The 18,769-nt window shown below is 41.5% G+C and overlaps 1 protein-coding gene across 2 annotated transcripts in view; it reads left to right on the forward strand.

Annotated features, from left to right (window-relative positions):
• Positions 1-7,347: 7,347 nt before the first annotated feature.
• CUX2 (cut like homeobox 2) overlaps positions 7,348-18,769 on the forward strand; it is a 230,498-nt gene continuing 219,076 nt past the window's right edge. For both annotated transcript variants that reach the window (XM_072142885.1, XM_072142893.1), the window contains exon 1: positions 7,348-7,795. In XM_072142885.1, the coding sequence (XP_071998986.1) occupies positions 7,733-7,795 (63 nt within the window). In that variant the 5' untranslated portion in view covers positions 7,348-7,732. The remainder of the gene's footprint in view (positions 7,796-18,769) is intronic.

Consider the following 18,769-nt stretch of genomic DNA (forward strand, 5'->3'; position numbering starts at 1 on the left):
GCCGCTGCCCCCGGTGTCTCTGTGCTGCTCCCAGTGTCTCTGTGCTGCTCCCCGTTGTCTCTGTCCTGCTCACCATGTTCTTCAATGTGTTCTTCACACATATATATTGTTCTTCACATACTATTTTGTTCGCACCATTCCGCGCGTATCTTCCGACAAGTAAGGAGATGTGCCGAACATCTGTAATCTATTCTTCACTGTGTTCTTTACTGTGTTTTTCACTTAAATGATCCTGTGTTCACTGTGTTCACTGTTTTTATTCTATTCTTCATTGTTCTTCACTGTGTTTTTTTAATTAAATGCTCGATCTCGAGCAGGGGAAATACTCATCCGAGCAACGAGCCGTTTCGGGTACCTTAATACTCGAACGAGCATCAAGCTCGGACGAGTATACTCGCTCATCTCTACTTAAGACTATAAATATGACAGTTTTTTTCTTTATTTGTAGTGTAAAGGTAGCCCAAGATTACTTACCGGTATGTATGCAGTTTCTGTATTCATAATAAAGAGTTAAAGGGGTTCATTTTCAGCAAATAATTGATATTCTTTGTATAATAGAAAGTTATATAATTTTCCGATATACATTTTGTATCAGTTCGGCACAGATTCCTAAATCTCTGGTAGCTGACATTCAACAGGAAGTTTCATTGTTTAATTATTATTTATACATGTATAAATATTTATATACTATGTTGGGTAAGGTCATATCTGGTAAGTCCTTCCATATCATTTCGTTTTTCTGAAGGGATTAGAAGCTTCAGACCAGTAAATGCTATAAACCATACATTATGACCAAGAAGCAGAAGCACAAATCAGCCATTACTGTAGACTTGGGCTGTGGTAGCCTTAGGCGGACAACTGAGTTCTCTTCACTTAGTGATGGCTCAAGGTTTACATGGCCTCAAGGCACACGCGGCCTGTGGCCTTGCCTGCAGCTTCCTACACTCAGATAACTGTATAAAACCCAGTCCATAGTAAGCTGCTTCACACAGTAAGAGTGAAAAAAAAACTACTACAAGCTATCTAGCACTCATTATCAAAGAACTAATAAAACTTTTATAATGCATGATTAATATCTCATCTTTTACAATTATTACAATAAAATGATGAGCCTCGAAATCGTCTCTTCTCTTATGGTGATATGTGATGGAGTGTCACTTGTCAAGCCCCTGTCCATAGATTAAGAATGATTGTTACTAAATATCACAGTTAATGAAAGTAGATGAGAACTATTGTGTGACAGATCCATTCAATGTACATCATTGATTCTATATGATTTTTTTATGATGCATTTTAGTTCTTTACCTTCAGTTTACAGTTACTTTATATAATCTGTTAGGGAATAGTATAATGTATATTGGAATCACATCTTTTTGACAGTCTCAATAATCTGCTATGGAAAATATAAAAATTTTCTCACCAAAATTTAGTTTTCTGTAGTCGAAAGGCAGCAGAATTGGTTAAGTCTACATTCATCCTATTTAACAGAAGAATAATATTGTCTGCTGGGAGGGGAGCATTATATAATATTAACTGGGAGGGGGGCTGTATATAATATATACTAGGAGAGGACTGTATATAATATTTACTGAGATTTGGACTATATATACTATCTACTGGGTCGGGGCTGTATATAATATCTGCTGGATTTTGGGCTGTAAATTTTGGGCTGCTCTTAGCAGTCCAATCACCACCCATATCTAGCAGTGGTCTGGCGTATTCATAAGGGGGTCGTCCAGGCACTCCCCTTTTTTCTATGATTTCTATGGGTGTTTTCACATTGGCTTGTACTTACATTGATCCGTTGTCCGTGGAAAAAAATTGGCTGGTCTCCAGCAGGTGATGTGTGCAAGAAATAAGTAGGGAGAGGCTGATGTACTGGTTTCTCCCTGGGGCAACCCCTGAATGTCTGTAAGAGGAGTCCCTGGGTAATGGATGGGGGAGCCCATGGTGGTAAACAGCTGTATCCAGGGATCATTTATTGAACAGCATATAGCTGGCAACGGGCCAAAAACAGTCAAACAGAAGATTCTGGTACTGGATTGGTCATGGAGAGTGGTCCGCAGGAGGAGTGCACCAGCCTGGTAGAAGATGCAGGTATGGATAATTGAGATGGAGCTGTGGAAAAACTGTGGAAACTGAAGCTCTGGATTAGAGTCTCCTGACTCAGTTCCTGGGATTGGTATCTGTGAGAGCACTGAAGGTGTACTGCACACACTGTTTCTCTGTTCACTCTGAGAACAGACCATAAGGGTCAGAACATGTGCTCCCACTACACTTGGATTTTATACTCCCCCCTGGTCAGTTGGTAGCACAACCCCAAATACACTCCAGCTTACAATACAGATACATAATTGGATAATTACTTGCACCAGTTTAACTGGTGCCTTGCCAGGCTGTATCTACAGCTGCAATTACACAATGCTCAGGTTCTAGAACCTTTATAGAGGGCTCCCCATAACAGCTCCCGACCTGGAGAATGTGCTATTTGCAACTACCAGCCTGCCTATGTATTGGCAGGGTTGTTGCATTTGCCTTAACCCATAATGTTGAGAGTTCCTGCACAAATTTGCAGATAGTAAGAGATGTTCTAAGAGGCCCCTGTAAACATGTACAATTGTAAATCAATGATCTAAATTGAGCACTAAAGACAGGCAGGTGTCTATATTGGTATGCTCTCACTCCTACTATTAGGTCCTCACTGCAACTATATTTACAGAATAGCTACAATGTGATACATTCAATAACAGTAAATAAAATCCCATTGTGTGGCGTCATCTGGTGTTCATAGTGTATCCCACCAGAACATGTCTGGCACCTGAACCACCGTGTTTTCTGCGGAGGAACAAGGGAGGCACCCACAGTGTATGCTCAGTGGAGGCCAGGAGGCTTGTCTCTGTCCCCCATAGCCTCTAATGGCCATCACTGAGCATATAATTGTGAACAGTGTACCCAAAGTACCCTACACAGGTGATAGATATTAGGAAAGCAGTCTAAAGATGAACTCTTTCCATATTTCCATTGATGATTCAGCTGTCTGAGGAGATTAGACTAAGGACTGACTGTCTGTAGAGTGCCGTTAGCTCTGTGACATTTACGTATGACCATAGTCATTTTAACTGGTCCATATATCTGTCTCTTCAGTGGAGTCTCTTCTGCGCCATTCAGAGCAGATTATGCATTGTCAAATTTTATTGGCTATACAATCTTTATTTTTTTGGCAATTTGGACATATAAGGGCTTATTAACTTTTACAGGTTAGCTTGAACAAGTGATCCACTGATCACTTGTTCAAGCTCTTCTTCACATTACACAGTGTAATACAGATGTAATACAGATGCTATTTTCAGAAGGCAGGACCTGGCTACAGGAAGGAGGATCGCGCAGCCCCGGGCACCGGCAGTCCCGGGGCTGCGATCGGAGCAGCGGACCGGGGTCCGATTCTTCTGAAATGCCCCTTGCACGCCGCGGTCAGCGCGACCGCGGCGTGTCAGGGGTTAACACCCACGATCCGAGAAATCTCCGATCGCGGGTGTTACAAGCAGGTGTCGGCTATAATATATAGCTGACACCTGCAACTTCTGGCGATGACGTCACGGGGAGCGGCAATCCTCGGAAAGATGGTGGCGCCTATGCGCCGCCATCAGTTTGAAGCCACCGGCAGCTTTGCCGGCGGCGATCAGCAAGAAAACACCCGCGATCGGTGCCGGCACCGATCGTGGGTGTTACCGGTAAGCCTTTGCTGCAATATGCAGCAGAGACTTACCGGCTATGGAGAGGGCTCGGCCCGCGAGCCCTCTCCATGCATCGGAACGCGACCGCCGCCGTGAATACACGGTGGGCGGTCGCGAACCGGTTAATATTCTATGTCATATACTGGGAAGCCGGAAAAAAATTCTGAATGCAGTGAAAATGATGAAAAAACACATTTGCGCCATTTTTGTGGGCTTGGATTTTATGGCTTTCACTGTGCGCCCCAAATGACATGTCTACTTTATTCTTTGGGTCGGAACGATCATGGGGATACCAAATTTTTATAGGTTTTATAATATTTTCATACATTTACAAAAATTAAAACCTCCTTGACGTTTTCAATGCTTCTATTTTTAGGACTGTACAACCTTTCGATCACTTTTTATAGAATTTTTAATATTTTTCAAAATGGCAAAAAAATGGCATTTTGGACTTTGGGCGCTATTTTCCATTACGGGGTTAAACACAGTGAAAATCCGTTATTATATTTTGATAGATCGGGCATTTTGGGACACGGCAATACCTACATACACGGTAATAGGGGGTGATTTAAATTTTTATTTTTTTTTAATATACGTCATGGGGAGCGACAATCACGGGGAGCAACAATCGGAGTCAACATGGCGGCGTCCATGCGCCACCAGCTCGTTAATGTCGCCAGCAGCTTTGCCGGTGGCGATCAAAGGGTTAAGGCCCCTTCCACACTTGCAAAGGGTGCGATGCGTGAAAAACTGACGTTTTTTGCTACGGTTTTGGTCCTTTATTCCTTGGAGTCATTAGCAATTTAGCATTTTGCACGCACGTGTTGTTCGCGTTTTTCTTGCGTTTTCGGTGGGTTTTTCATGTGCATCACCTAGCAACCCATTCATTTAAACTGCAGTGCACTCGCATTGCACTTGAAATGCTCGCAAATGCAATGTGTTTTTGATGCGTCTCCATAGACTTGAATGGGGTGTGAAAAAATGGATGTGAAACGCCAAAGTAGAGCATGCTGCGATTTTGAGGCGTGAAAACAAACGCATGCACGCGCGTGAAAAAAAATGCAAGTAAGGACAAGCCCACTGGAAACAATGGGACAGAGTGCAATGCAAGTTCTGCACGTCAAAAGCACCAGCAGAACACGCACGTGAAAAACGCTAGTGTGGAAGGGGCCTTACACCCGTGATCGGTGGTAGCACCAATCGCGGGTGTCAGCGACGGAGGGTTGCTTTATTGTGAAGCAAGCACCCGGTGAGTATAAAGAGGGCTCAGCCTGTGAGCCCTATTCATACTCCCCCATGCGCAACAAGACGTAAGGGTACGTCTTATTGCGCTATGGGGATAAGGATGCAGCCTGTTTGTAAGTTAAGGCTCAGTCCTTTTGTTTTTTTTAATTTGATCAGTGTTTCTTCCTGAGGTAATAACTTTTCAACACTTTGAGATATCTTAAAGTGTATTCTCGTGAGACATTGTAGTTCATGTTAGTATTGTCATTTCGGGGATCAGTTTCTTTTTTGGTGGATAAAAATTCAATAATTTAGGAAACATTTGAAAAAAATTACAATTTTAAAGTTTGAAATGTTTTACTTTGTTTACCACCATTTTTTTTTGTAGAAACCCTTTGCCATTGGTCTTCTTTTTTTTTCGATAATTTGTTTTACGTTTCCATTTTTTTTATGGATTTGACAAAAGGTGCGACTAGCCCACAGGGATGGTAGCCGAGGTCGTAGTACCTTAGCTGGAGACAGTCTCGTGGTCAGGTTCAGACACAGGGTCAGGGCAGGTGGCAGAGATGCAAGGTCAAGTCCAATCTGAGGTCAGCAACGGGAGGTCTAGGCAGATGGGAAACGGGAACACAGGTACATGGGACACAGGAACGCCCGGAAAACCTGACTGAATCGCGGTCCGTGGACCCTTAGTAAATGTGCCTCAGTGTGTATGAAGCATTCAGTGCAGAGCTCTGTGTGTGAGAGGTATTCAGTGCAGAGCTCTATGTATGAGAGGTATTCAGTGCAGAGCTCTATGTATGTGAGATATTCAGTGCAAAGCTCAGTGTGTTAGAGGCATTCAGTGCATATTTGTGTGAGAGGCATTCAGTGCAGTGCTCTGTGTGTATGAAGCATTCAGTGCAAAGCACCGTGGGGCACATTTACTTACCCGTTCCTTGGAGTTCACAGAAAGTGCATTGTCCGACGATAATGCACTTTGCCACGATTCACTAAGATTGTGCGCCCGATATCCTGATTGTGGCTCTTCCCCGCTCAGGTCTGCCAGAGTTCGCCTTCTTCTTCCTGGTGCATTGTCTTGTATCAGTCAGATCGTCCGCTGGCAAGCCCCCCGATTTCTGTTGCATGAAACCCATAGCAGCTGCGACACAATCCCTGTTAAATACCTGTCAAAGCCGCGCAAATCCCAAGACCGACGAACAGTCAGACGAAAGTGCAACCGTGAACCTTAGTAAATAAGGTGTGTGTTTGGATAATTCAGTGCAGAGCTCTGTGTGTGAGAGGCATTCAGTGCAGAGCTCTGTATGTATAGGGCATTCAGTGCAGAGCTCTGTGTGTGAGGCATGCAGTGCAGAGCTCTGTGTGTGAGAGCTATTCAGTGCAGTGCTGTGTTTATAAATCATTCAGTGCAGAGCTCTATGTATGAGAGGTATTCAATGCAAAGCTCAGTGTGTGAGGCATTCAGTGCAGAGATTTGTGTGTGAGAAGTATTCAGTGCAGAGCTCTGTGCTTGAGAGACATTTAGTTTCTGAGCTCTGGATTTGTGAGACATTCAGTGTTGAGCTCTGTGTGTAAAATGCATTCAGTGCAGAGCACAGTCTGCATGAAGCATTTAGTGCAAAGCTCTGTGTGTATGAAGCAGTCAGTGCAGAGCTTTGTGTATGGAGTATTCAGTGCAGAACTCTTTTGTGAGACATTCAGTGCAGAGTTCTGTGTGTGGCATTTAGTGCAGTGCACTGTATATAAAACATTCAGTGCAGAGCTCTGTGTATATGAAACATTTAGTACAGCGTTATGTGTGTGTGAGGCATTCAGTAAAGAGCTATGTGCACATTAAACATTCAGTGCAGAGCTCTGTGGATATGAAACATTCAGTACAGAGCTCTGTGGATATGAAACATTTTGTGCAGAACTCTGTATGTAAAGTGCAGAACACTATGTGAGGCATTTTGTGCAGAGCTCTGTGTATATAAAACATTCAGTGCAGAGCTCTGTGTGTATAAAGAATTCAGTGCAAACCTCTGTGTGTATGATGCATGCAGTGCAGAGCTATTTTTGTGTAAAGCATGCAGTGCAGAGCTCTGTGTGTGAGGTATTGGGTGCAGAGCTCTGTGTGTGAGGCATTGGGTGCAGAGCTGTGTGTGTGAGGCATTCAGTGCAGAGCACTTTGTATATAAAGTATTCAGTGCTGTATATAGTTGGCAGCACAGCTTATCCTTGTATATGTTTATGAAGATTCCATTTCCATAGCTGACATCCTGAAGATGTACAGAGGACCGGTCCGGCGGCAGAGGCTGGAGTCTGACTCCTCCCACACACGGTGATGACATCATGAAAGGTCCTGTAGCCCAGTCGGATTTGGTGTGTACACCCCCTGCACAGTGTGACTGCCCCGCTCACTATATCAGTGTATACGGTCTATACCAGCAGACAGCTCGGGAGGGAGGGGACAATTTATTACCACACAGCATCACAGGAGCCACACATGTTAATTGAATTGCACAGTCTCCCCCCTCCCTCCCTCTCTGCTTTTATCGATCCGCTCGTGACGTCACTATCGATAAGTTTTGCGGAAAAAAAAAATCAAGTTCACGCAGCTCAGTCCCGGGGTGACCCGGAGACTCGTGCAGGAGGCTGCAGCTGCACTTTGGGGATTACACAGCAATGTCTTCTCCTGACTGGAATTAAGAGAGGAGACACTGCTCCAGCCGGAGGAGACTGAGCAAGGTGCCAGCATCCCCCACACAGACAATATCGCTTCAATATCCCCCAAGATGGCTGCCAATGTGGGATCAATGGTTCAATATTGGAAGAGGTTTGATCTGCGGAGGCTGCAGGTGGGTGAAGGGGTGCAGGGTTTGGGGGGTCTCCAGGTGAAGGGGCGGCGGAGGAGGGAGGGATTGATAGTGTATTAGGAATTGATCCGCTATCTCTGCCTTTGTTCAGTTCAGTCATTGATCAGCAGCCATAGAGCTCAGTGTGCAGCCATGGAGCAGTGTATACAGGGCATACATACATATACAGGTATATACAGGGCATACATACATATACAGGTATATACAGAGCATCAGCACTTTCCAAGTGCCCTGAACTAGTAGTGGGGTCTTCAGGACCATGGATGGAAAACATGACTGCATAATAAGTTCTCTACAAGTCACTTCTCATATCCAGGATCTCTCCATGAGACACTGGCCATAAAGGGTCAGCTGTGGCAATGACCATGAGTGACCCCAGGGCTGCCCATAAACCTGATCCAATAATCATTGTGTCTGGCAGCAATGTGTCAAACTATGCTGCACCCCTATATGACTGTGACTGTACTGATATGTACAAAGCTTCATCCTGCACATGGTATGGATAGGACATGTGTAGTGGTGACAGGTGATAGTGTGTAGGATGACATGTATGGCCAGGATCATGTCCTCCCACTACAGGCTCTTCTGCTTAGGCAGATTTGAACTTGACTCTTTCCTTTGAGTATCTGCTCCTGTCTTGCAGCATAAGAGCAGGTTCTGATCAAAGTTACCTGCTGAATGGTATTAACAGGACTTTTCTTCCAGTGCAGACAGACGCCCTGTATTGTGTTAGTCTATACAAAGCCCAGTGCTCAGATCTTTTTACTGCTTTCAACTTTGTGTGGCCAGATCCTGAGATTAGACCCTAGACCTGTCCACTATGTCCCTCTACTCCAGCTATCTTCATAGAAGGTGCTGAAAGGGAGAGCAAAGACTTGTCTCTTACACTGGGCTAATGCTGTTATTGTAGGGAGGGGGGTTTATATTAATATTGTAAATTCTAGTGGACCATTTTATATAATACACCAATTGCTGATGAGAAATATACAACAATCTAATAATATGAATGTACATGTATACACTTCTTATAAATGGAATTCATTCACTGCAAATATTGAACAAAAGAATGGAATTTAATGACGTTATGGAAATAAAGATTTGTATAACAGTATTTTTTTTTATTGATGTCATTGAGTTAATCACTCTGGTAAGTGTAATATATTACATCATAATAGCAATGTAGCAATGTGTCTATGTATTTATTATGTGTCTGAATAACTATAGAAATGTGTCTGTGTAAATAAATGTTTCCCCATCCTTATTCTTCAGCATTTCATGTGCTGCAGTAACTAAGTTTAGCTAATAGGATCTTTGCATTCAGGGCATGCTTCTGAAGTGGAGCATATAATAATATATACAGAGATGGTTATTTCTGCAGGGGAGTGCATTGTTTTAATTGTCTTCCTACACCGTGATGGGAAATGGTAACTGTATTCCCTGCTAATGTTTGTAAATCAGAGCTGGGCATTCTCAGGGCAGCGACTCTTTATTTATGATTGATGTTGTGTAACATAAGGAATGACAAGAGCATGGCAAGCAGATATGTGAGAAAGCAGGCGCAGGTTCAGATGTGCTCAGGGCTGGCTGCGATCCTCCTATTGTTATTCAGGTCTGGAGGATTTCGGCTTTGCCCTGGTATTTGGATTCATTCATCCCTGAATGTCACTTAACAACATTTTCATTAAGCAACTAATATTCAGTGCTCTAACCTTTAGTCCTTTTGCTTTTAGTGCTGTGATTGGCTGCCTGTGTTTTTTAAGCTTCCTGGAGCTATACATTTTATTAGATTAAAATGACCCCTTCCAGTCGTCTTTGGGTCACCTAATTCTGCGTGCAGCTGTAGCGGTATTGGTCTGTGAAATTACCAATAAGCCTTTTGTTCTAACATATAGATAGACAGCTGACCTTCGGTGTATATTTGCTTAATGCATATTGTATACAGCCCTCCTTAAACCTTTAACAGTGGCTCTGCACCTAGACTGGTGCACAGAATAATAACCTGCATTGTTTAATCTCATACTGCTGTCTAGCTGCTCATTTACATGGATATTAAACAAGCTTATCCCTCTAGGAAATCAGAACATACAAATGCTTGGGAGAGGGACAAAACACACACACACAAGTTCTTTTTATAGAGCACCCAGCCTTCTATATTCAGCAATAATACATTGAGGCTTTTAGGAAAATGACTTTTTTAATATCCTTGTATAAAACTGCTGAGGTTCATAAGTATAAATGGACAGCATTCTGCTGATGCACCGCTGTTTTTCTTGTTTATTAGAAGATTATTTTTTTATTATTTTACTAAGCCTGAGAAACATCACAAATCACCACTTCAGATTGATGATGTATGCAGGGTCTTCATTTAGTTTCTTCTATGCAGTTTATAGGGCAGCCATTGAAAGTGAAACTCCTTAATGTGGCCAAACACAGACTGTTTTCTGACCTTTTGATGGGGTTTAAAATTGTGCAATGCTTCTGCGATTTGTGATCACGCGACAAATCAGAGCATAGGAAAAAATTTTTATCTGTGCATGGGCGAGGGATATGATAGACATGTCTTAGGCTACATGTATTTGAACGTAGAATTCCATCTACCAGCCGACTGCCTGAGCCGCATATTATGGAGCAATTATATCCCTGCCATTGTTTGTGTCCTTTCTGCTGTCATTTGTGTGTGAGCGACCTCAGACACTACCAAACTAGATATGGCTGTGATTGGCCCGGGGGACATCTCTGGCCAATCATAGCCAGGGCTTGTTGGCCATGGGCATCAATTTGCCAGATTGGTTGTTTGGACGCCAATCAGGCAGGATGTCCCGGTCGCGCAGGTAGCCCCCGAACCCGAAGAGTTCTGGTCAACTCACCTCTACTTGCCAGTAATTCCATCAGTTACCATAACAAGAACCAAGCTAGTCAATACCATCCCTGTGTACAGAGCAGTACAGTGCCTGTGGCCATTGCCAGCCTATGGGGGACTTATATACGTTCGTAAGCTTATATAGGTCCCCAAAAGGTCGTGAGAATGCAGTCTAAGAGTGCTCAATGTCAACGTTACTATGTAATTGGCAAATCAAACTTCTATCCACATATCTGTTAAAATACATCCTTTTAGAGGCATAAGAATTAAAAGCTGAAAAAAATGTTACACGGATGACTCGAAGATGACATTGTTTTCCGTATTTGCATATCATTTACTAGATAATGTTATCATGTGAGCTAGGATCATAATTTGTCAGCCCTCATTTGTTATTATGTTTCAGGTCTGCAAAAAGCAGACATACAGGTAAAACATTTCTATGGGAAAATGGCACAGATGCATTTGACACACTGATGACAAATGGATTGCAAAAACAGAAAAACAGATCCATTTTTTGGGCTGAGATAAGCAGATTTGGATGTGCAAGAGGCTTTAGAGGGAGGTCTGTGTACTTATATACTGGTAATTTATATAGTATTTGTATAGACATTGTATAGCTTTTTGTATTAAAGGACGTCTACCATTAGGTTATTCGTTACCTTAGGAGGTTGATGGCATTTTTTTTCCCTCCTTTGAAGGCCCTGGAATATGCCAAAAATTATCTTCCTAAAAATATGTAAATGTGACTGAGGCACTTAGGCTGACGTCACCTGAGTACTGCATGGCTCTGCCGGCCACTAATTATACACTCACTCGCCACTTGTTATTCACCCCTCTGTGCCGCCTCGCTCTGCGCAAACAGCCAGCTGGCTGCAAGTCTTGCGCATGCGCAAGAGCACCATTCCTTGCTCAGCCGCAGTAGTAACCCATGGGCTGCGCAAGGAATGGTGTTCTTGCGCATGCTGAGACTCTCGGTCAGCCAGCTGACGTCATCGTGCAGACCAATTGGTAAGATAAAAAAAGATCTTTTTAATTGCTCATTAAAGGACACTCTGCACCCTATCTTGACAGAAAAAACCCATAAATGTAGATATTTTTGCTATTTTATTAAACAAGAAAAACTGAAATCTCACCATACGGTCAGACCCTTTGCTTTGACATTCATATTTATCTCACATAATGTCCATTTAATTCTGATCCTCCTTGAGATGGTTCTGCTCCTTCATTGGAGTCCAGCTGTGTTTAATTAAATTAATTGGGCTTGATTAGGAAAGGCACACACCTGTCTATACAAGACCTCACAACTTAAAGTGCACATGAGAATCATGAGGTCTAAGGAACTGCCCAAGGAGCTCAGAGACAGAATTGTGGCGTGGAACAGATCTGACCAAGGTAACAAACTAATTTCTGTAGCACTCAAGAGCACAGTGACCTCCATAAGCTTTAAATAAAAGAAGTTTGGGACAACCGCAACTCTTCCTAGACCTGGCTGTCCAGCCAAATTAAGCAATTGTGGGAGAAGAGCCTTGGTGAGAGGGGTAAAGAAAAACTGAGCAGCAGAGATTCACTAGGGATATGGGAGAAAGTCCCAAAAAGTCAACTATCACTGCAGCCCCCCACCAGTCAGGGCTTTACGGCAGATTGTGCCGTCAGAAGCCTCTCCTCAGTGCAAGACATATGAAAGCCCAATACAGTTAGATTCTCTGATGAGGTGAAGAGAGAACTTTTTGGTGTTTATTGTAATCGGTATGTGTGGAGAAAAGCAGGCACTGCTCATCACTTGCCAAATACAATCCCAACAGTGACACATGGTGGTGGCGTCATCATGCTATGGGGGTGTTTTTCAGCTGCAGGGACAGGACAACTGGTTGCAATTGAAGGAAGGATGAATGCGGCCAAGTACAGAGATATCCTGGATGAAAACCTCTTCCAGATTCTCTGGACCTCAGACTGGGCCGAAGGTTCACCTTCCGACAGGATAATGACCCTAAGCACACAGCTAAAATAACAAAACAGTTGCTTCATAACAACTCTGTGACCATTCTAGACTGCTCATGGACCTAAACCCATTTGAACATCTCTGGAAAGACGTGAAAATGGCTTTCCACCAATGTTCACCATCCAACCTGAGGGAACTGGAGATGATCTGCAAGGCAGAATGGTAGAGGATGCTCAAATCCAGGTTTTAAAAACTCTTTGCATCATTCCCAAGAAGACTCATGGCTGTTCTAACGCAAAAGGTGCTTCTACCTAATACTGAGCTAAGGGTCTGAATACTAATGACCATGTGATATTTCAGTTGTTCAGTTTGTTCAATAAATTTGTAAAATTATCAACATTTCTGTTTTCTTACTTATTGGCTGCAATGAAACAAAGATTGAAAAATTTAAAGGGGGCCCATTGTGCATTGTCTTTTTATCAGTGCTTGAAGATACAACCCCATGAACAAAAAACCTCCTTGACCTATGCTTCTGAACTGGCCATTTTGCCAATTTGCTTGGATCTAAATTTCCATTGATAATGGGTTAAATTTTCTTATCAGCCGTATTGTAAATGGGGTTAATGGACCCACTTTGCCACTAGAACAGTTTGGCTTTGGGCAAATCCCAAGGGTGTTATCCAAGTAAGCTCTTGCTCAAAATACATATAGAGATTTATTCAATTTGAATGCCAGGAGTGCTTATATATGCAGGTGCAAGGACAAAACCTGAATTAGATGGTGCTCCAGTGGACATGGCACTCCATGGAATGTCAAAGATGTCGAGAAAAGATGGAGAAGTGCTAGGATTTCTATTTTCCTTATTGACTAGGATTCATGACCAGTAGCCACAACAAAGTAACTGGTAATAGGAAACAGAACAGTGATGTAAAATAAAAAAATTAAGTGTGAACAGATCCTAAACTGTTGCCTTCTTCTCTTTTTAGTCTAGTCAGAAGTTAGAATTGGTGGTGTCCAGAATTGGTTATAGAAGTTGGCATTGCAAAATATTAATCAAAATATTAAACAGATTGAAATGTCTTTTTTTCATACCAGATTCAATTTCTGGTAGTTATTTCAGAGAGGCAAAGAATGAAATCCAGCCTTGCTAGCAAAACAGTAATGTGAGCTTTGTGCCGTCTGTGCGTGGCTGGCAATACCAAGTAAATGATCTGTTGATTGGGTGATGGCAGCACAGAGAGAATAAAATATGATTCATCTTAATTCCTGCAGAATCGGGATTACCATGTTTATTGCACAATAACAATAAGAGGATCTCTTATTCTCATGCTTCAGTGGGCATACTAAGCATGTCATAAAATGCCTCAGAATATGCCGAATGAGGCAACGTACACATTTAGTGTTTTTCCTACAGGGAACAAGCTAGTCGCTCACTTATAACTAGGAATGAACATGTCTGTGTAGAGAGTGCTACACAATGATACAACATTGTAATGGAAAGAAGATATCATTCTAATTAACCAAACAATAAACTTGCATTAAAAACATGTCATGGAAAGACAATGACACTGTTCCGTGTTGTGTTCGTACAAGTGATGTCAATGCACCCTGTGATTTTTGTGATGATGTGCAGTTTGTTAGCAGAAGTCTCAACACTTTCAGTTTTACCATTAAAGGGAACTTGTCATGGTGTTCATGCTGTCCTCCCTATTTTTATATAGGTACCTGTCAATCAAGACAAGAAAGGTGAGGGGAAACCAAATAGCAGCTAATGGACAGTTCTACCTGTTATTGACTCATTTGAATCAGTTACCATCAATATATTGCTTTAAGTGAACTTTGTTCCCAACAATCATGGTATTGGCACATGGCCTCTCCTACCCCACCCACTACTGCCCCACCAGTGGCTAGTGAGAAGGATGACATTCAAGCTGACATTATGGCGGGGTAACAGTTTGGAGGTTCTCCTTCTTCATATATTTTTCCACATTTATTCCAGTAACGGCAGAGCAGATATAACATATAAGACTGAATTATTCTGAATTTCTTTTCTTTTTATAACTTGATTTTTGAATAGCAGGAGTACAGACAAATGCCAAGAACATATACAGCATAAGTAAAAATGTATGTAATAAATGTGATATATAACATGAGTAACAAGACATATCATGTACACTCAAATCGGATTAAAGGATCTACATTCAAGTCATTTGGAATTTCTAATGGAAGTTGAGCATAGGGTCCTCTTGGCATCCATAAGGTGACATAAGGATGCAGTTTTTCCTGCATTGCCCTTTTTTCTTTGCATCTTTCTCTATGAATACTAAAGGCAGCTTCTCATATCATCTTCTCATATGGCTGCAACTCAGACAAAGCCTGCAGTACGATTAAAATATCATAACCTTGCAATGCTGTGGATTGAATACATTTTACATATCGGCTATGTAACTGCTCCAGCATCCATTAAATGATATGACAGCTTGACGTATCTAAATGTGTTATCATTTAGCAGTATGTCAAAATTTCTCTTTATGTAGATGACAGCAGTAAATAAGCCATCAGTTCAAGCAGCTAGTGCTTCTCTGCAGAAGTCTGAATTTCTGGATTTGTCATAATGACACATTATTACCTGAAATGATAGGCTGTTTATTTGTACCCTTACAGCACACAAAAGGCAATGCGTAGCCCCGCTGTTTGCGGTCTGTGTCACCTCTCTATTGCTAAATCTTACAACTCTTTCCAAATTAATACCATTGTGCATTAACATTTTTTGTCACAAAATTATATATTTTATGTATATTATTATTTCAGATATTCTGTTCCTGGAATAGGTTTATTAAACTTTAGACATGAATTTTCTTCTGAAAAGAAGCACATGATGCAGAGTCCTTTAAAGTTTCTTCCCTTGCAGCGGATACATTGGTTTTCTCTGTAGGTGGCCATATGAAGGCACAGGGCCCCTAAAGCTCTGCACTATGGAGCATTAGGCATGTGGTGCTGCATAGTCTTCTGTACGGTGCCAATTTACAGGGTTATTGTACGTTTATGAGCAGCACTCATTTCTTCCTGTTACTCCCATAGACCTCAGTAGAGAGGGCCTTGGGCAAGCACGGTTGTCTATCCATTTAATCATATATAAATGCAGAGGCTGGGATCTACTCATATCAGGTACTTTTAGGATATCTGGTATATTTGACCTAAGTACCAATAATAAGTACATTTTCAGGTACTTGGTACAAAGAGAATGAGGTCTGCTTTTTAAGGCTACTAATCTACTTCTAGCAAAAAACACTGTCATTTGCTAATGTAAAACCAATATATCACAAATGTCTATCCCTTCACCCTTAGGTAATGGCCCCCATTCCTTCTGCACCAATGTCCTTCCATTGTCTGCTCCTATAGGACATATGCCACCTCTGCCAGATGTCCAGGACCAGGACACTAATGATTAAAGTTTTTCCAGCCAATACCTATCAGGCCCTGGTAATAAAAGGCTCCATACTCCCAGATGGTCCCTGGGCATTTTGGGTTCTAGTTCTGTAATCTATATCTAATGACAATACTGATCTTGGAGACAACCTTGGCAACGTTGAATATTTGATGGGCATTCTGTTTGCCTGTGCCGCAAGCATCCTGACCTCATCTTGTTCCTGACCATTCTCTACCGAACCCCTGGTGCTTTGTGTTGCCATTTCTTGACATGCCAGGGTTAGCTGTCATTTTCACCAGGACTGCTCAGGGATCTCTGTATGGGAATTAAAAGGTGAAAACTTGGAAAATTCCCTTCGGAGGAGCACAAAGCCAAACCACATTGGTATTGACTGATAATGTATAAGTATTATTTATTAAAGCGAATTCTGAAGAACTTAATGTATAGGTGAAAGGGTAATCTGGGGATATGAATGACCACCTTTATAAAAAGAGGTTTTTAATCCCCAAATCTGAATATTTTTTACTTCCTTTATAACGTCATAGCCAGGGCACCTCCGCACTACTTAGAGTGGCTTGTTCTGGGGCTGGGAGCAGTTCAGAATCCTGAATAAAAAAAACCTGTTGCTGGAAACAAATCTAGTGATGTCTTAATAATGTAACCTGTGTACACATATAGCTGTATAATGTATTTCTCAGCAAAATCTAAAGCATTTCTTTACATAATTTCCATAAATGTATTTAATATCTCCCAAAGGTGATACACAGTACCCAAGCAATACAAACAGGGCTCACAATAGACTACTATAACTAAAAACAGTGTAAGAACACTCCACACTACTATCATTTACATATTACAAGGCTTCATTTGTAGAAATATGCATATATTTGGCTTAATGAAACATTTTCAGTGCTAATGTGAAAATACCCTACTATGCTGTGCTATGTGTGCCAATCCAGATATCTAGCTACTTGAAAAACAGCCATGGAGCAAAGAATATCAGTTACACTGGATTCTTGTGGTTTGTTTTCAGATGTTGAAGTTTTTAATATAAGGCAGAGATTTTTCTTCTGATTGCACTACATATTAAATTTGAGATCTACAAATGGCAATCCATACGGCCACAGGAGCTTATGACAGCCGTGCCATGAAGTGCCTATGGCAATGAAGTTTGGAACCATAGGTAAGTCCCATCGACTGCCTGTGTCATATTATAGACCCATGCAACTTGGAGGTAATACAAGGTCGAATGAGAATTTCTGTGACCATATTCTGGTGGCACATAAGGGGTGTTGCTAGCCAATTTGGTATAAAGGTTCAAAGATCTGTCGATTTTATCCTCCAGTTTTGTAATAAATAGAAAGGAAGGAAGCCCTTCCTATGAACATTTTATTTGTTAATATGACCTAGGATCCTTGTATGTTCCGTGTTTTTTCCCATCATGTCTCCCCTGGAAGTCATTATTTGAAAAGCATGAAATGCCATTAATCTGCTTATTCGAAAGAGGCCAAGAGAAATGTCTTTTTTTTACACTTGGTGCCAAATGTTCAGACAGTGATGACAAGACACCAATGATAATATATCTTAAATTCAACTAGCTAGAAAGGCAGACTCCTTAGATCATTTTTAGACAAAATTGGGAGATTTCAGCAAATGTGTGAAATAGCAAACAAACACATTATATAAAATCTTTATGGAAAATTTAATTATTTTGAGACAAGGAGGGTCATATAGAGTGATCATCCACATCAACGCCAACATCCTAGCGGTCTTAAACAGTGCCAGTAGTAGTACATTAAGTATTGTCTCCATATACATGTGACCTAACTGCCCATTACCTTCCTGAAATCCAAATGGTGGGTCATATAAAATTTAAAACATAACTTTTACTGGGTCAATTGATAAGATAAATCCATAAAACAGGACAGTGTTTGTAATGGTTAAGCCAACTACTTGATTACAATAAAATCAAATACACCATCAGTATCAATCTTTAAGTAAGGCAATAACAACTTATAATAACAACAACAACAATAATAACTTGTTTGAAGCAAGGTAGAAATACCAAGCAAAGATAGAGATCAGATTACACAATATCCTTTTACCTACATATCCAGGTATATTCCACATGTATTCCCTTGTAATGAATACATTGTAATGAATATGTTGTCAAAGTATGATGTGAGAAATGAGATGTAAGGTACGGAACATTTACTATTGTGGAGAATGGGTATGAAGACCCCGGGACCAGGGTACCTGTTCCAAGTATCACCCTGACTGAATAAACCTAAAATGCCCTAATAACCTCAACTTGGGGCCGTAGTCCTAACCGACTACCATCCTGACAGGAACTTGTCCCTATAAGCCAAGAAACACTAATGCAACCTATTGATGATAGATGGTCTCATTCTGATTGTTTAGGTGAAGGTTAAGTAGTAGGACTAACAAAAATTACCAACATGGCATGTTTCGCCTCTGTGGGCTCGTCACATTCTGATTGTTTAGGTGAAGGTTAAGTAGTAGGCGTAACAAAAATTACCAATATGGCATGTTTCGCCCAGTGGGCTCGTCACATCTACCGTATTCTGGGTGGCATAATGCTAAAAAATGGATTTGTGGAACTCAGCTGGTGTTCCTGGTTCACTATAGAACTGGTCAGTGCCAGTAGTATATTGTCTCCATATATCTTTGACCCAATTGCCCATTACCTTCCTACATGTTAACCTT

This window comes from Engystomops pustulosus, chromosome 1 (genome assembly GCF_040894005.1).
Source record: "Engystomops pustulosus chromosome 1, aEngPut4.maternal, whole genome shotgun sequence".
NCBI classification, from domain to species: Eukaryota; Metazoa; Chordata; class Amphibia; order Anura; family Leptodactylidae; genus Engystomops; species Engystomops pustulosus.